The sequence below is a fragment of the Danio rerio genome, chromosome 23, assembly GCF_052040795.2.
Source record: "Danio rerio strain M-AB ecotype USA chromosome 23, GRCz13ab, whole genome shotgun sequence".
Lineage (NCBI taxonomy): Eukaryota > Metazoa > Chordata > Actinopteri > Cypriniformes > Danionidae > Danio > Danio rerio.
This window is the reverse complement of record NC_141043.1, coordinates 47,540,979-47,561,611: the sequence shown is the minus strand read 5'-3', so window position 1 is coordinate 47,561,611 and position 20,633 is coordinate 47,540,979. Positions and strand designations below refer to the sequence as shown.

The 20,633-nt window shown below is 37.5% G+C and overlaps 1 protein-coding gene across 2 annotated transcripts; it reads right to left on the bottom strand.

Annotated features, from left to right (window-relative positions):
• Window positions 1-445: 445 nt before the first annotated feature.
• On the bottom strand, window positions 446-13,649 carry si:ch211-149b19.4. 2 transcript variants are annotated; one of them, NM_001386532.2, is given in 7 exon segments: window positions 2,160-3,241; window positions 8,765-8,803; window positions 8,900-8,929; window positions 9,318-9,353; window positions 9,439-9,552; window positions 12,676-12,819; window positions 13,315-13,649. In NM_001386532.2, coding segments are annotated over 7 exon segments (663 nt in total). In that variant the 5' UTR covers window positions 13,402-13,649; the 3' UTR covers window positions 2,160-3,028.
• Window positions 13,650-20,633: the final 6,984 nt, after the last annotated feature.

Genomic DNA, 20,633 nt, shown 5'->3' with positions numbered 1-20,633 from the left:
CGTTTGTTTGGATCCAGGAATGCAATACCTAGTTCAACCACTGTGTGTGTCAAACTTACATACTGCACCTTTAAACTGATGGACACTGAAAGTACAGGCAATGTTATTTTTACTGCTTTATTATTGTTGTGTACAGAGCATCTGGTTATTTTAATGCTATCGTCTTCTCATGTGGAACTATTTTATATGTTCATATGTGAACCTATAAGATTATAGTAAATATTTATAAAGATAAATGTGCATTTATTTTATTTTTTATTTTATTTTAATGGTTTTAAAAATGCAAATGGTCATTTTTCAATATAGTATATTTTATATTTGTGAAAACCAAACATGAGCTTGTGTGTGATTTACATATTGCCATATATATCAGGTTTCTGTTTGGGAAAAGCTGTAGTACAACATGTAGAAAAAAAGATTTGCAAATACATGGGAAAGACACAGATGCACAGCACCAGATTTTAATTTTGACAAATCAAGCCATCAAATGAGAGTAACACTGAGGTCAGAGGTCGCACTCTTAGTGGAAATGCACAGTTCTCACAGAAGGTCACATGCTAAAAACGACAAATCAGCGGTTCGATCTTTCTCCAGTGTCAATAATAGAAACATAATCAGCATAAATCAGTCTCGTTCATCTGTCAGTGTTTGTTTTTAAACAGTTTGCCCTGGTAGTAATGCATCCTGTTTGAGTTTCTGAGCCAAATAAATAAATAAATAAAATCGTTATCGTCAATTTTTCCCATCATTTCCAGAAGACAGCCACTGAAATATCATTGAGTGTAATAGTTTATGTATCCAAAAATCTTGTCTGACATGATGAATGACTCTATTTGGCCTCAAAATACTCATTGGTCATCTGAAATCTTTAAACTCTGCCACTATCATTTACAAAATCATTCATAACTACAGCTCAGAATAACATGTTTCATTTTGACAAATGGAGCAGGACTGTGGCTCAGTGGTTAGCACTGTGGCCTCACAGCAAGAAGGTCTCTGGTTCAGTCCCGGCTGGGTCAGTGGTCATTTCTGTGTGGAGTTTGCAAAAGGTGCTTCGCTTTTCACTACAATCCAAACACATGCGTTATAGGGCAATTGAATAAGCTAAATTTTCAGCAGTGTAGGAGTTTGTGTGTGAATGAGTGTTTCCCGGTACAGGGTTGCAGCTAGAAAAAGGACTTGCAATGAAACGTACAACAAAACTCACCCTAAGTAATGCATTTCAGATTTGCAATAATGTATATAGCACCCTCTAGTGGATGTCATGTGAAACGTACAACAAAAGCACCCTAAGTATTGTAGACAGTGCCCTCTAGGGGTTTGTCACCTGAAATAATGTAACTCAGATTCATTTAAATGTAGACAGCGCCCTCTAGTGGATTTATCATCTTCAATATACAACTAAATGTACCCTAAGTAATGTATTTCAGATTCACAAAAACGTAGACAGCGCCCTCTAGTGGATTTGTCATCTGAAACGTACAATAAAAGCACCCTTAATAATGTTGACAGCGCCCTCTAGTGGATTTGTCATCTGAAATGTACAATAAAAGCACCCTAAATAATGTTGACAGCGCCCTCTATTGGATTTGTCATCTGAAATGTACAATAAAAGCACTCTAAAAAATGTAGACAGCACCCTCTAGTGGGTTTGTCATCTGAAACGTACAATAAAAGCACCCTAAAATAATGCAGACAGCGCCCTCTAGTGGATTTGTCATCTGAAATGTACAGCAAAACGTACCCTAATTAATGCATTTCAGAATCACTGCAATGTAGGCAGCCACCTCTAGTGGATTTGTCACCGGAAATACTTAACAAAATGCACCCTGAGTATTGTAGACAGCACCCTCTAGTGGATTTATCATCCGAAATATACAACTAAAGCACGCTAAGTAATGTAGTCAGCGCCCTCTAGTGGATCTGTCATCTGAAATATGCAACAAAACGTACCCCAAATAATGTTGACAGCGCCCTCTAGTGGATTTGGCATCTGAAATGTATTATAAAATATACCCTAGGTTTTGTAGGCAGTCACAACGCCTTCTGGTGGATTCATCATCTTAAATGTGCAACAAAATGTACCCTAAGTAATGTATTTCAGATTCACAAAAATAGACAGTGCCCTCTAGTGGATGTGTCATCTGAAACGTACAATAAAAGCACCCTAAATAATGTTGACAGTGCCCTCTAGTGGATTTGTCATCTGAAATATGCAACAAAACGTAACCTAAGTAATGTATACAGGACCCTCTAGTGGATGTATCAACTGAAGCGTACAATAAAAGCACCCTAAATAATGTTGACAGCGCCCTCTAGTAGATCTGTCATCTGAAATATGCAACAAAACGTACCCTAAGTAATGTAGACAGCACCCGCTAATGGATTTGTAATCTGAGGCGTACAATAAAAGCGGTCTAAATAATGTTGACAGCGCCCTCTAGTGGATTTAACAACTGAAATGTATAATAAAATATACCCTAAGTTATGTAGGCAGTCACGACGCCTTCTGGTGGATTTGTCATCTGAAATGTACAACAAAATTTACCCTAACTGATGTATTTCAGATTCACAGAAATTTAGACAGCGCCCTCTAGTGGATTCGTCACCTGAAATACATGACAAACTGCTCCCTAAGTATTGTAGACAGCGCCCTCTAGTGGATTTGTCATCGGAAATGAAATAATATATATTTTATGTCGCAGCCTCTTGTGATTAGCTAACCGCAACGTTTCAAATTGCTCGATTTCAATTAATTACACAGCCCTAATATATTATCTTTCTAAATTGTAGGCTGAACATTCTCTGCCTGAATCGCTGTATTGTTCCACAGTTTGAAATATAATGGCTTTTTCTTGTATTTTTTCATCTATGTTTAGCTGCTTTGACACAATCTACATTGTAAAATATGCTATAGAAATAAAGCTGAACTGAATTGAGAGCTGAAATGCTTCTGTCGATCTGGAAATAATCTAGATTTGATGGTTGGTGAGTGCCCTGCTGCTTCTGGATCTTGTATTTCTGGCTCTCAGAGTGTTTTATTTCCCAGCGTTTCTGTCTTAATCGCTGTTTCTGTGGCCACAGTTTTTCCCATCTGGCCTTGAGCGTGTGGTGGTGCGGCGGTGGGTGCAGCGGAGGTGCTGGCTCCAACTTGAAGGTGTCCTGGGTCAGGATTGGGCACAGTCCCCTCCATCACTCCCATGTTGGCCGAATCCACACTGATGGGAACCATGTAAATGACCTGAGAGAAAGAGACATGCATCATTATATCCTCAAAAATTTTAATTGTGAATGAAGTCAAAATTAATATCCCCGCTGTACCCCCCCCCCCATTTCTGTTTAACAGATTTTTTTCCAACACATCTTCTAAACATAATAGTTTTAATAACTGATTTCTAATAACTGATTTATTTTAGCTTTGTCATGATGACAGTAAATAATATTAGACTAGATATTCTTCAAGACACTAGTATTCAGCGTAAAGTGACATATAAAGGCTTCACTAGGTTTATTAGGGTAAAGTTAGGGTATTTAGGCAAGTCATTGTATAACAGTGGTCTGTTCTGTATTTTTCAGATATTTCCCAGGTCTTGTTTAACCAAATCTGTCAACCCTCCTGTTTTTCCCTCGCAGGGCTCTCCGTACACTCAAAAATACATTTGCTGCTTGTTCAAACTTCTCATTTAATATGAGTTCAATTCATAAGATTTTGTCAGGAACAACTTAATTTTTTATGTTCAATGCACTTAAAGTTACAACAATTATTAAGTTAATTTATGTTTGGATTTACAGTGTATTTTACCATTCGATCCTGCAATCATCCTGTTAAAGTATTCTCCTGTATTTTTCCTGCATTTTGAATCTTTCTATGAGGGGTGGCAAATAAAGATCATCAAACAGCTGATCTGATTTGGGTCGGGTGCGTTTAAACAGACAAATAGACGTAATATTATGTAAACACTTGGCTTGTTTTATTTTGGCTTGTTTTATTTTAGACACAACAAATTTGGTCTTAAATGAGCCTTAAAGTGACACCTCTGTTATTTAACATAATAAAACAAAACGTCAAAAGGAGATTCATTTGCTGTTCTTTAATAAATAACTATAATACTTTAATCAGAAAGTACACTCTAAGAATAGTGTTATACAAAACAAAAAAAAATTACGCAACAGTTTGCATCAATATTCAAGTAACGACGGCATCTAACAAAATGAAGTTCAGACAACAAACTTTATTATGTTTGCCAAATCTTTTCCTCTTCATTCAGAGGCATTTTTACATAGAAAAAACCTAAAAGTTTTAAGTTGAGTACTCAAAAAATAAGTTGCTTCAATTAGTTTTTTAAATTAAAATTGAAAACAAATCCAGTGTTATGTACTTAATTACATGCACGTTTTCAAGTTTACAGTTACAGCTGCACAGGAGTGGAATTCTGTCCCTGGCAGCATCAGAGAGATAACCTCATTTAATATATTCAAAAAACATTTTAAAGGGTCACGAAACACCAAAACACATGTTTTGAGCTGTTGCCAGTCGTATATGTGTCCCACACTGCTAAAAACACTATTAGGACACCTATATTTCACTAAAAAGTGTAATTTGGTTGTTTTTGCGTTATTTTAAGCAAATTCGTACTTCCGGTTTGAAACTAATTTTTGAAGCTGCGTCACGGTCATGACATAATAGCGTGTATTCCAGCGTGCAGACTGGACGTCTGAGCCAGAGTGTGTCTTATTACGTCTTACAGTGTGCTGCATTAATGCATGAGTAAAGCTTGGTTCAAACCAATCAGCGCGCTCTATTGTGCAACTACATTAATATTCATTACTGTCACAGTGTTTAGACGACAGAGACGCCACGTTGTGTTGGCAAAACAAGCGTGAAGTGTTGCTTTTATAGTTTGCTGCCGTGAAGTTTTGTTTTCATTTTCTCTCTGTGAGAGCTCAGCTGGAGTCACGTGTGGATTAACAGTGTACGCGACGCTCCACAACAATAACTTACGTGTCTGAGGATTATTGTTTACCTGAGAGCTGTTCTCATCTGCAAACGCTGAGATCCGGATTCGCTTGTAGTCTCCTCTTAATAAAGACGCGGCTCTAGTTGCTGGTGATTGTCCTGTCTCTACAGATTTGGTAAGTGAGCGACCAGTGCTCTTTGTTTACTCAGTTTGTTCGTATCGAACAAACTATTGCACTGAGTGTAAACAAGTTAGCTCTAACAGTTACAACCAAACTATAACCTCGTGTTGGATTTTGTGACCGGAATAACACACGCGGCTTCTGACGCTACCTGCCGTGTGCATCTAAGTTTCCGGGAAATGCTGGGTTTTTTTTCTCTCATTCGCCGTGCGGTATCAAACATTGCATGAAAAATACACGCTTAGAGCAGCTCCTCGAATCAAATATCTCGTTTGTCGCGAGGGACATGAATGAATTCCCTGAATGAAAGAGCCAAACTGCAGTTAAAGTCCACCATTTAATAATTTGGCAAATAATTTGACTACAGATGTCCATGTAAACACAGTCACATTGTCCGCTGTGTGTGTGTGTTTTGACTCTGAAACTCAAGCGCGCCCAAATAGACACTTTCACACCATCCCACTTTTCTTCCTCCGACACTCCCCCCTAAACAGAGCTGGACACGCCCACTTTTCTGACTTTTTCCAAAGTAGAGGTGTGAAAACACCCTGCTGAAACGAGGGGCTTTCATGGCCCTTTAAAACCTGGTTTATAGAGAATTAGACGTGTCTTCATTCTGATTAAATTGAAACTAGCATGTTTCCAATTGTGCCCACCATCTTAATGATCTGTTGTTTAGATGTGTTTCAACTATTTTTATCTCTATTACAAAATGTTGGTGTTTTAGCTTAATTTGTACAGTAAATATTCTCTTTTAACATCTATATGACCATGTCTATTTTAGTACTTTTTAAATATGTTTGATAGATTGTATAATTTTTGTATTGTTTTTTTCTAGGTTGTTAAGGCACAACAGATGAAAAATAGCCTTCGGGCTAATTCTGATGCATTGGCAGAGATGCTAATTGATGTACACTGTCCCTGCCAAATAGTTTAGTTTAGAGCCTCAAATAAAGAAAGTAGCCGAAATTGTTTAATATTTTGTTTGTTTTCAATTGTACTGTTTATGCTTGTAAGAAATACATTTAACAACAACATTTTTGTTTTTCGATAATTTTTTATTTGTATTAAACCACAGGTTTTCATTCTTTTACAAAACAAAAAAAAAAACATGTAGATTCCCATATTATCAGTATAAAAAAAATAAAAAAACATCAGAGTGTGGATTTAAAAATACAAAACAACTCCATTAGTGTGGAAAAATTATCAACCCAATTTCTTTGGTTTGCTACAAGTTAGATATTGTTTTAAAGTAACTGACAGATATATTTACCTTTAAATTAGCCCATTTTTAAATTGATGAAATTATTAATAGTTTCCTGTTTTTAAAACTTAATAAAATTATTCTGGCAACTTAAAAGTTTTAATCTAATCAGCATTTTAAATGATGTAGTGCTAACAGACCTCTTGAGTTATTTTAGAATGTATATTTGAATTACACAGTTAAGAAAAAGATTTAAAAGATGTAATAACTAGATTTTATTTGTGCAGCCTATATTAGGCTATTAATATTCATTAAATCGTTTTTCTTATGCAGTCCCTTTATTCATCAGGGGTTGCCAAAGCGGAATGAATCGTCAATTATTGCGGCATATGTTTTACAAAGCGGATGCCCTTCCAGGTGCAACCCAGTACTGGCAAACACCCATTCACACACAACTCATACATACTATGGACATGTAAATACAGCTCATTCAATTCCCCTAAAGCGCATGTGTTTGGACTGTGGGGGAAACTGGAGCACCAACATGGGGAGAACATGCAAACTCCACACAGAAATGCCAACTGGCCCAGCCGGGACTCGAACCAGCGACCTTCTTGCTGTGAGGCGACAGTGCTAACCACTGAGCCACCGTGCCACTGGCTATTAATATTAATAAGCTGTAATCAACAGCTCCGGATGAATAGATTTAAAAATGTGCCCCTTATTTTAACATTACAATGATGAGGAATATAGTTTACAGAGCAAGGAAATTATCAACAATAGTTTCTATTTTATTTTTCTTAGACTGGATTAAAAAAGTGTAGCCTAAAAAAATGTTAACACTGCTATGGTCAATATTATTAGCCCCCTTAAGAATTATTCAATTTGGATTGTCTCCAGAACAAACCACGGTTATACAATGACTCGCCTAATTACCCTAACTTTACCCTAATTACCCTAGTTAAGCCTTTAAATGCCACTTTAAACTGAATACTAGTACTGCATCTTGCAAAATTATAAGAAAAATATTATGTGCTGTCATCATCATGCCCTTAGTTATGAGAAATTAGTTATTAAAATTATTGGGCTGTATTTTGACGGTCCATGAGCAGAGCACAAAACGCAGGGCGCAAACGCTTTCAGGGCATGTCAGAACACGTTTTTGCTAATTTAAGGACGAAAAAACCTGCTTTGCGCCGCGGTGCATGGTCTAAAAGGGTTGAGTTTATTTTCTTAATGAGTTATAGGTGTGTTTTGAGAATAAACCAATCAGAGTCTCATCTCACATTCACTTTAAGAGTCAGCTGCGTCGCGCCAAGAGCGCATTCGCTATTTACAGGACGCAAAGTAAGTCTAATTGGAAAATCTGAGCATTTCACAAGCAAACAGTCAACAGAAAACAGTTAAACAGAGCATCTACTGCGTAAGAATGAGAGATAATGGATCTACTTTCACTTTCCCTCTTGGATAAGGAAACCTTTACGCACGGACATCAATTAGTCTATAAATAAATACTTTAGTTTGTTAAGCGCAAATATTCGTTTCAAAACTATTTCTAAATTCAGTTCTAATTTCCAGCAAACGAATAAATGAACAATAATAATGAAGTGTGCTCAAAAACCTGAGTTATATCCTAAAACACATGCTGTGCCCCATATGGTCTAAAACCTGACAGGTGGACAAATCTAAGCTTGTTTTTAATAAAACAAATATAAATATGGATATAATAAATAATACTGCTAATAATAATAACATTATACAAAAGCAAATTGTTATGAATGAACTGAAAAAGCCTCCCGAGATGAAGAAGACATAAAAGCAGTGATTTTTCATATTTCTGTAGGCTAGAAAATAATATGTTTTGTAATATTTTAATCCTTTATATTTATATCCTATATCTATTCTTATTATATCCTATATATATCCTTAATATTTAAATGTGTTCATATGTAAAGATATTTGCCTCTCTTGTGTGTATTAAGCAGTGTGTAAGCGAGGCGCAACTCTGCGCTGGAGTTTAGACCGGGTTTGTTTTGGTCTAATGAAAAATCTATTATAGTTTCTCAAAATAGCAACGCGCCAGCGGTCCGCCTCAGAATGCCTTCCTTTATAGACCAGATCGCCTATGGACGCACATATGAGCGCTAATGCATTTGCTATTTAAACAGCGTAGCGCAACGCCTCAAAACCACTCTTGCGCCAAGCTGAAACTACCAAAAGACTATTGCGCCGCGCCTTGCGCCACACTGCGCCGGGTGTATGATAGGGCCCATTGTGTTTAGAAATGTGTTGAAATAATTTTCCGATTCTGATCAAACAGCAGCAGACATAAGACAAAAAAGTCTATAAAATAAAAAAAGACTCTAAAATCATAAGAAAATAAATCAAAGTTTCTACAAGAGAGAAAACAAGTTTGTTTACCTGAGTAGCGGCTCCTTCCTCTGAACTGCCGGATTCAGCCTGAAATCAACATAAATCCTCCACATAAATGTCTTAAATCTCTTTATGAGCACGTCTTTATGTGAACAGATGATGATATTGAGCAAACAGACTTACAATGACAGCCTGCTGGACAAACGAGTACACCTGAAAACAAAGAGCATCAACCACAGAATCAATGTTGATATACTCATTAAACATACTCATTAAAGGGATAGTTCACACAAAAGTGAAAAGTCGCACTATTTACTCTCCCTCAAGTGCTTCCAAACATTTATGAGGTCCTCTCTTCTGTTGAACACACACAAAAAGATATTTTGAAGGACTTTGGAAACCAATGGTTACAGGTTTCCAACATTCCTCAAAATATCTTCTTTAGTGTACAATAGATGAAAGAAACTCATAAATGTTTGAAACAAGAATGAGTAAATGATGACGGAGTTTTCATGTTTGCTTGTGTGAATGCTGTTAAAGAATGCAAAAGTGCTTAATTAATCAATAATAAAAAATATTAAAGTGTTAGAAAGTTCTTGACCTGTAGAGGGACGTTTGAGGGCAGGAGGTTTGACATCTGCAGTGAAATAAAATAAACTCCTTTGAAATCAGGACAGAAGTGGGATTGATTCATGCGAGATGAAGACTGATGTTTAGTTTACCTGTCCCTGCAGAACTGAAGACTCTGGTGGGCCGGCGTTAATGACGGGAGCGGGGCTGGGGGCGGGTCCAGAGGCAGAGACTGGGGCGGGGCCAGACAAACCTTGAGAACGAACCTGTGAAGAGAATCAGCAATAAATAACTGCATTCAAAAGCACCATAACCCTAAACATGATTCACTACATGTAGATGAATTACCATGTTTGTGAACATGCGGTACAGAGTTTGTTGTTGTCTTCGTAATAAGTTATATATTATATATATATATTATTTACAGCAGTGGTTCTCAAACTGTGGTACGTGTACCCCTAGTGGTACGCAGGCTTCCTTCTAGTGGTACGCGGAGGAATGAAAGATGTCATGTACCTGCTACATATATTTTAAAATTGATCAAAAATGATGTATATAATATGCCATATATGACATAAAGCCTATATTTCTGAGGTATTCTGAAACTTTTTTTTAACTGTGCAGAGTTGTGGCTGCTTTACTGGGCCTACTACGCTACTGTATTTCAATACTGTTCATTTTGGTGGTACTTGGAGACAATTTTTTTCTGAAGTGGTACTTGATAAAAAAAGTTTGAGAACCACTGGTCTACATAATGCTTTCAGCATATTATAACAGCTCGTCACCCAGTGATAAGCACAGTGATTCGGCAAAAATTAACGTTAAAGTGAGCGGCGTTCGTCTGACAGGTCTATTTGCGATAGCACCCTCCAAATGGATATTGGCGAAATGACCAATCATCCAGCCCCAAATATACAATCTCATTAAAGCTCCATGTGATTTTACAAGAGAGAAGCTAAAGGCCTACAATCAGGGACTAAAAATCAGCCCTGGCACTGTAGCCACACCAGCTCACATTACCACACCGACACTGCCCCACCCACAGACACGCACATTCACTACTTATATTGGTGTACAGATGGTAAAATTATATAAGCAGGACCACATTTAAGAGATATTTAAACATTTGATGTATGTGACTGAAACAAAAACAACCCATTTAAATATGCAATCATGTCATTCATTTTCTTTTCGGCTTGGTCCATTTATTAATCTTGGAATCGGCAACTTATCCAGCATATGTTTTACACAGGGGATGCCCTCAAAGCTGCAACCCATTACAGGGTTACCCAATTCCCAATTGGCCTACCCAATTCACCTATAGCATGTGTTTGGACTTGTTAAGGAAACCAGAAGGAAACCCACGCAAACATGCAAACTCCGCTCAGAAACACCAACTGACCCAGCTGAGGCTCGAACCAGCGACCTTCTTGCTGTGAGGCGACAGCGCCACCTACTGTGCCACTTTTTATGGTCCATCTTTGACAATTAGCTTGTGTTGCACTTACTGTTTGCTTGACATTCTTGCCAGATTTTGATTACATCTGCGTAACCTCAGATTGGGTCGGCCCATCTCGAAACCAGCCGATCGTTGCCGATTGGGCCAATGCTTAACATTTATAATTATTCTTACTATCATCATCATCATCATCATAATATTCACATCTTGCAAGAGATAAAAGCTGCCTACATGTAAAAACAATGCATTTGAAAAAATAAAAATAAAAAATAAATAGCTGACCGGCCCACATTTAAAAAATGGTCCGGCCCTTCTGGCATTTGCCAAAATTGCCAGATGGCCATTCCGCCCCTGCCTACAATTCTTTGTATGCCAACAATTTAGCTCTTTGTGGTCATGTGCAAGAAATAATGTTCCATGATGACCAGATTTAACACTATGTAGTGCTAAAAACCGAGGTTGTGCCTTAGCCAAAAACAAGAAAAGAAGACGAAGCTGTACAAGGCTTGGGTAATCATCAACAAGCAAAACAACTGCATTCTGACAGTGAACTGCACCTGTACGGCAGGGTATGTGAACCTACATTTGTACATTTTATTCTTAGCATTCAGTGTCCGCAGTTTAATTCACCATGTTTAACTGTTGTTAAAGATGTGCTTATAAAGAGATTTCAGGTTTAATTTTGTTGATTTCAAGCTGAATCGGGGAGTTCAGAGTAAGGAGCCGCTACTCAGGTAAACACAAACTTTTCTTCCTCTGATTTTGATTATAGAAACTTTATTTGTGTCTTTTTTCATAACTAACATACACATATTATATGAAGGATGGCAAAGATGTTTGTGTCTTGTTCATCCTGCTGTATGATCAGAATCTAAAGATATCCTCAACACATTTCTAAACATAATAGTTTTAATAACTCGTTGCTAATAACTGTTTTTTTTTCTCATTGTCGTGATGACAGTGAATAATATTAGACTAGATATTCTTCAAGATGCTAGTATTCCGCTTAAAGTGACATTTAAAGGTGATTAGGCAAGTCATTGTATAACAGTGGTTTGTTCTGGAGACTATCCAAAACTAATATTGCTGAAGGAGGCTAATAATATTGACCTTAAAGGGCACCTAGGTTACCCCTTTTTTCAGATTTAAGTCTTTTGCGTCTCTAGAATGTGTATATAAAGTTTCAGCTCAAAACACCCATCAGATTTTTCATTATACTTTTTACAAGATGCTGTTTTATACACATTTCCACCAGGGGGTGGTTTTGTGGTACTGCGCCTTTAAGACGAGTCTTCGTTCTGACACGCGGCTGTGCTGATGAAGTAAAGCTGAAGTAAATCGCTGTACTTCATTACACACATACTCTGTTTTAAAACACTTTAAACATGTGAAACTCACCCTTGAACACATTTGATGATGATTGCTGATCCTAGCGAACAGAACAGACCTTTTATTCCCGGTTGCTTTGCGTATGTCTGGTCTTGTTGACATATACACGTGACTACCGGAACATGTTAATGCGCGCAGCTGTCAATCAATTCAGTGGGCGGGGGGATCGCACTCTTACTTAAAGCTGTGGTCAGTCTGAAAACCGCTCTAATTGGTCCACTATTTATATGTTGTTAAATTGGAAAAAAAAAAAAAAAAAAACTGGGTGTGTTTATATTACTCCAATATGATGGTCTATACACTATATATACACATATGTCTGTCCAAATAGCTTGTTTAAAGTGCCTTTAAAACAATTAAAAACTGCTTTTATTCTAGCCGAAATAAAACAATTAAGGCTTTCTCCACAAGAACAAATATTATAGGAAATACTGTGGAAATTCCTGAATCTGTTCAACATAATTTGGGAAATATCTGAAAGAGAAAATTCAACAGCATTTCAGTGTTGGATGCACTTCTATCATGTTAAATCTTCCCTCACCTCTGTGTGGTTCGCTGGTGGGTTTTTCTGGATCTGTGTGTTTGTCTGTGCTGCGCTCATCGGGAAAAGCACCGTCTGAGGCCCGAACGGCCCCATCACCGACACCGGATACAGCATATATCTGAAGCCCTCAGGAAGCGGGAACTAAACACAAAAACACTCACAATAACGGCTGTGTGTTCATTTAACAGACATGCAGAAAACAGGAACTCTGGCATCCCAGCACACACTCAGCCATTCATTTTCCTTCAGCTTATAGTCACTATTTCAGAGGTCACCACAGCGGAATGAACCGCCAACTACTTCAGCATAAGTTTCACACAGCGGATGCCCTTCCAGCTGCAATCCAGAACTGGAAAACACCCATACACACTCACATTCACACACACTCATACACTACAGCTAATTCAATTCATTGATTCTCCTATAGCGCATGTGTTTGGACTGTGGGGGAAACCGGAGCACCCGGAGGAAACCCACGCCAACACGGGGAGAACATGCAAACTCCACACAGAAACGTGAACTGACCCAGCTGGGACTCGAACCAGCGACCTTCTTGCTGTGAGGCCACAGTGCTAACCACTGAGACTTGTACATTTGGCCCCCACAACATAGACACACACACACACACATACTCACCTGCGCTGTGTCCATAGTGAGGATTCCCCACACACACACCATCAGGAGGACCCTGGCCGTGTCTTGAAAGCTGCAGGAGTGTGTCATGATGGAGACTCACAGCCAGCAGAGCTCCAGACGCCGTATATAAAGAGCTCCAGCAGATGCATGAGGTGTGTGTGTGACGGAGAGAGAGACGCTCGGTCATCCTGCACACACACTTCACTCCAATTATACCAATTACAGACGCTCACGTAAGAGGAATCAGCCGCTTAACACACACATAACACTTAAACAACACTTACAGAACACTTACAGACACTGATGAGTAATAAATAACACACATTAATGTCTTCAGTGGAAAAACAACACACACTCATGCTGAACACACACGTCTCTCACACACATGTAGTGTACACACACACCACACAAACATGCACTTATGCTGAGCAAATACTCAGACACACACACACACACACACACACACACACACACACACACACACACACACACAATCTCTCTCTCAGACACATACACAACACATGCAACACACTCAAAGTGAATGCACACACTCACACACACACAAACTCTGAACACACTCAAACTGAATGCATGCACAACTCATTGAACACACACACACTCTCTCGCTCTCTCTCTTTCTCTCTGACACATACACTGAACACACACACACAACACATTTGAAACACACTCAAACTGAATGCACACACAACTCACTGAACACACAAACACACACTGAACACACTCTAACAATGCATGCACAACTCATTGAAAACACACACACTCACACTGAACACACACAAACTGAATGCATGCACAACTCCTTGAACACACACACACACACACACACACACACACACAAACATACACTACACACACTTAAACTGAACACACACACACTGAACACACACACATATACACTGAACACACTTAAACTGAACACACACACACACACTCAAACTTAACACACGCACACACACATACACTGAACAAACTCAAACTGAACACACGCACACTGAACACACTCAAACTAAACACACTCACACACATACTGAACACACTCTCATACACATACCAAACACACACACAAGGCATTGAATGCACACATAACCCATACTAGCATCAAACGGACGGACGGACGGACGGACACACACACACACACACACCAAAATCTCAGATCCTTACATACTTTCTCTCTCTTACTTTTTAGACGCATGACACACACACACACACACACACACACACACAAGGCATTGAATGCACACATAACCCATACTGGCATCGAACGAACGGACGGACGGAAGGACACACACACACACCACAATCTCAGATCTTTACATACTTTCTCTCTCTTACTTTTTAGACGCATGACACACACACACACACACACACACACACACACAAGGCATTGAATGCACACATAACCCATACTGGCATCGAACGAACGGACGGACGGAAGGACACACACACACACCACAATCTCAGATCTTTACATACTTTCTCTCTCTTACTTTTCAGACGCATGACACACACACACACACACACACACACACACACACACACACACACACATCAGACAGAAACAAGCTGTTATTTTAAAGATTATCCAGTCTAGTGTGCACATGTCATGTCAAGTGTGTGTAAGAGTGTCCATGAGAGTGTGTGTGTGTGTGTGTGTGTGTGTGTCAAGCGTCTGAAAATATGAGTAAATAAAGCGAGAGAGACAGATAGAGACACAAAAGCAGACATTACAGTAAACGCCACAATGCACACACACACACACACACACACACACACACACACAGACAGACAGCCATCATTATACTGTAATCTTAAATACACAGGAGGAAAAGTGAATAAAAGTAAAGTGTTTCATGTTTAAAACAACTTTCAGGAACACAGAAAATGAATATATGAGTGAAATCATACTATACACTTATTAAGATGAATCTAAACTTGAAGTAAAGTGGCCAAGAGTGACTGATATGTAGAGCCAGACGGAATCTGCGGACGTCTTTTGCCAATTCTGCTGGGAATTTTGGTGAAAGTCTGCGGATTTCTGCTGAATTATTTTTGGATTACCATAACTAAAACCTTTATATGTGAAATAAAAAGTAATAGCTCTTAAACTTTTATTTAGTGCTTAAAATTCAAATCCAGTTAGATTCCAAGAGGAAGCCCTATGTTGACAGTGTTCAGAGGCGCCGTTGACGTCTGGGATGGACCATCACTTGGTGGAGGCATGTACTGTGCTCAGATCAGTCAGTATTTCAGGTGTTTATTGGGGAGAAATGGACACTGTGTGCTCCGGACCAAAGAAGAAAAGGACCAGCCAGACAGTCACCAGCAAGTCCAAAAGCCCGGGTCTGTGACGGTATGGGGTCATGTCAGTGCCCTTGGTGAAGGTAACTTCCCTTCTGTGATGCTCCATTAATGCTGAAAGCACAGAGAGATTGTGGAGCACATATGCTGCCGCCTTCTACAGAGACGCCCTGCATATTTCAACAAGACACTGCGGATCCACACTGTGCACACATTACAGTCCTGCTGCAGAGGAAGAGGATACAGGTACTGGACTGGCCTGCCTGCAGTCCCGACCTGTCTCCAATAGAGAATGTGTGGCGCATTTTGAAGCGACAAAATGTGACAACAAAGACCCCGTACTGTTGCACACCTTAAGACTTGTTTGCAGGAAGAATGGGACAAAATTAGACCTGAAACTCTTCATCATTTGCTGTCTTCAGTGTCTAAACGTCTTTGTTGTGTAAAGGAATGACATCATTACAAAGTGGGAAATGCTTTACTGAAACAACTGTTGTTTTTAATGTGTTGCAAGAAGCAGAACTGAAATACAAGTTTATTATAAAATCATCAGGAACACATTAAATAATGTTTGTTGTGTTGTCAGCAGTGAAACACAAGTCGAAGTAAATGTAGAAATCACTACTTTCATTTCTTATTTGCATTTTCCATACTGTCTAAACCTTTTCTGATTTTGGGTTGTAGAAACTTCCACTGAATGATGTTTCTTCTGTTAGTCATGGAGACCAATGTGATTATGTCGTATTCATAAATAAGTCACATTAAATAGGAGACATTCTAACACACACACACGCACACACAAACACATTCACATACACACACACACATACAGACACAAGGACAAACAAACAAACAAACAAACAAACAAACACACACACACACACACACACACACACAAACAAAAACTTACACAAACACATACAGACACACGGACAAACAAACACACACACACACACACACACACACACACACACAAAAACTTACACAAACACATACAGACACACGGACAAACAAACACACACACACACACACACACACACAAACAAAAACTTACACAAACACATACAGACACACGGACAAACAAACACACACACACACGAACACACACGAACACACACAAACACACACAAACACACACACACACACACACACACACACACACACAAAACTTACACAAACACATACAGACACACGGACAAACAAACAAACACACACACACACACACACACACACACACACACACACATACACACATACACACAAACAAAAACTTACACAAACACATACAGACACACGGACAAACAAACAAACAAACAAACACACACACACACACACACACACACACACACACACACACACACAAACACACACACACACACAAAAACTTACACAAACACACAAACACACACACACACACACACACATATACACACACACACACACAAAAACTTACACAAACACATACAGACACACGGACAAACAAACACACACACACACGAACACACACGAACACACACAAACACACACAAACACACACACACACACACACACACACACACACACACACAAAACTTACACAAACACATACAGACACACGGACAAACAAACAAACACACACACACACACACACACACACACACATACACACAAACAAAAACTTACACAAACACATACAGACACACGGACAAACAAACAAACAAACAAACACACACACACACAAACACACACACACACACACACACACACACACACACACACACACACACAAAAACTTACACAAACACACAAACACACACACACACACACATATACACACACACACGCACAAAAACTTACACAAACACATACAGACACACGGGCAAACAAACAAACACACACACACACACACACACACACACAAACAAAAACTTACACAAACACATACAGACACACGGACAAACAAACAAACAAACAAACACACACACACACACACACACACACACACGAGCACACACACACACACACACACACACACAAAAACTTACATAAACACTTACAGACACACGGACAAACAAACAAACACACACACACACACACACACACACTATAATATATTTACATTACAATAACTAAAGTATTTTATAATTAACCCCTTACGCATTTCATCTGTAATATTAAAGAAAATCTATAAAACAACACAATTATCACATAACTTATGTATTTTTTTGGACATTTATATATAATAACTCTAGGCTAGACTGAAGAATAAGAAATACTGTGACATTACATTAAAGTATCTAAAAATGCATACACACACTGCTTTCTTTTTATTTATTGCACATTCACGAACAACTTTAGTGAAGAATGTGTTTGATTTAAAGTGATCAGCAGAGGGCAGCAGAGAATACAGAATACAGAAACTGAACTACAGACCAACTAAACTAAACCAAAATCACATGAATATACATTAGAAACGCTTTTTCAAAATGTTTATTTAATTTGTATTTTACAATATAATAAATAAATAAAATATTAAATGAATTATTGGTAAATATATAATGTCTTATATAGTGTATCATTTATTAATATTACTTTTATTATGTATTATTATTATATTATTTTCTCCTTTTTCTCTAATTGATGTTAAAATATATATTATATAGTGTGTCATTTTATGAATATTATTATGTATTAATATAATATTATTATTGCATTTTTACTTTTATTTTCTTTAATAACTATTAAAATATAAAATGTTGTATACACTGTATTATTTATTAATATTATTATGTATTAATATTATATTATTGTATATTTTTTTCTTTTTTCCTCTAATTTATATTAAAATATATTATGCTTTATATATTGTTTTATTTATTAATATTATTATGTATTAATATTGTAATATTATTGGGTTAAATTATTTTATTTTTTCAATGTTTTCTTCTAATTATTATCAAAATATATATTGTTTTATGTGTTGTATTATTTATTAATATTATTATTCATAAATATTATACTATAATTGTATAATAATAATAATAATACTATAATCCCTCTTTTTTTCTCCAATTTATATTAAAATATATATTGTTTTATATATTCTATTATTTATTAATATAATTATGTATATTAATATTAGATTATTATTGTAGTTTCCCTCTTTCTTCTCTAAATATTAAATAAATATAAACTGTTATATATATATATATATATATATATATATATATATATATATATATATATAGCATTATTTATTAATATTATTATATATTATCATATCATTCTATTATATATTATATAGTATTATATATTATATTATTCTTTCACCATGTGACCGCATTGTTTCTTTTTAATAGTTAGGTATTTATTTCAAGCTTTTTTTGAGTTATAATTTTATGTTTATCTTTCCTCGATCTGTGACCTCAGCTCTTTTGGCGGAGAATTGACCCCACAGACAGCACTGATAAATAGGAAGCATCTCCAGCACATTTCACAATACAGTTTTATTTTATCTTGCATTCACATTTGTATTCACTCAGAAGATATTGACTGAAACTAAATGTTCAAACAAGATCTGTAAACCAACGCAAAACCTCAGGAAAATCTAATATGTTGAATTTGTGATTGCATTCACATCATATTCAAGAAATAAGGCACTGAGAATTAATCCATCATATTCAAGATAGTGAAAAAAACACAAAAGTGACTTGATGAGGAGAGATTTAAAGGTGCAGTATGTGTGATTGACACCTAGCGGCTGAACTAGGTTTAAGGTCTTATGGAGCGAATTTTCATTCAATGTCTGACATAATCTCAACCGAAACAAAAGGAGAGGGCGGAACATAATATAGCTCCTCCCACTTTTTAAAACAGCCAATAGCATTTTGTTTATATCACAGCTCTGCAAGTGAGAGTGGTTGAGCTCAGGCACATCAAATTAGAAGCCAATGAGAAGAAGGGGGCGGGCAAGTCAGAAACTAGAGAGGATTTGATTGGTCAGAAGATTTGATGAGAAGCTGAAGTATGGGGTGAGGTGAATAAAATCATTGATCCATTTAGGCAGAAGTGCATTAAAGCTTCACATGTTTATATCTGTTTTAAATCTTCTAATCGCAAATTTCGTCACTATTTTTGAGGACCACTAGATTAAAGATATCTTAAAATCGAACAATACTGCTACTAACTAATTTCATGGGACCTTTAAAGCAGAATATCTGACTTTAGCATTGTTCTCCAGATAAACAAGAAAGCTCACTTGGCATGTTTCTGAAATATCTGCCTACATATTACAATATGTTTATGCTTTAGAAGAGTCAAAAACTTTCATACAACACCTTTAAAGGTACAAAAATATGGACATTTCTTGCTAAAACCGAGAACCACAGAAGACTTATTCAGGTTAATTCTGTCTGCAGTTCCTCTAGTCCAGTGGTTCCCAACATGGGGGGTCCCTGCCCACAACAGTGAGCTTTGGTGGGGGTCGCGTCATATTTAAAAAAAAATACTTAGCAGTGGACAATCTGAAGAATGATCATGTTGACTTCATTTTATCCCCTAGCTCAGTGGTCCTCAACCACCTGTCCGTGGATTAATGGGGTATATGCCGAAGCATGCAAATGGGACTTTTAATTTGCCAGTAACCTGGTTCAAGCACTTCCGGCGAACTGTATGCCAATGCAAAAACCGGCGCGTTTAAGGTCCGTTTTATAAAAAAAATCTCAACTCTCAAATCTCTTCCTTCCTAATCTGCAAATGCCTCTCTGGTTCTACCGCTAACTGTACTACAAAAAAAATAAAAATAAATGACTAATGTTTTGCGTCTTACACTTTACATACCTGAAACTTGCCTACAGCACTTATTCATTGTTTGTGTAAATTGCTTCCTTGTCCTCATTTCTAAGTCGCCTTGGATAAAAGCGTCTGCGAAATGACTAAGGCCGTACTCACACTAGGTACAGTTGCCTCGAACCGGGCCAAAGCACGCTTGTCCCCCCTCCCGTCTCCCCCGACGGCCCGCG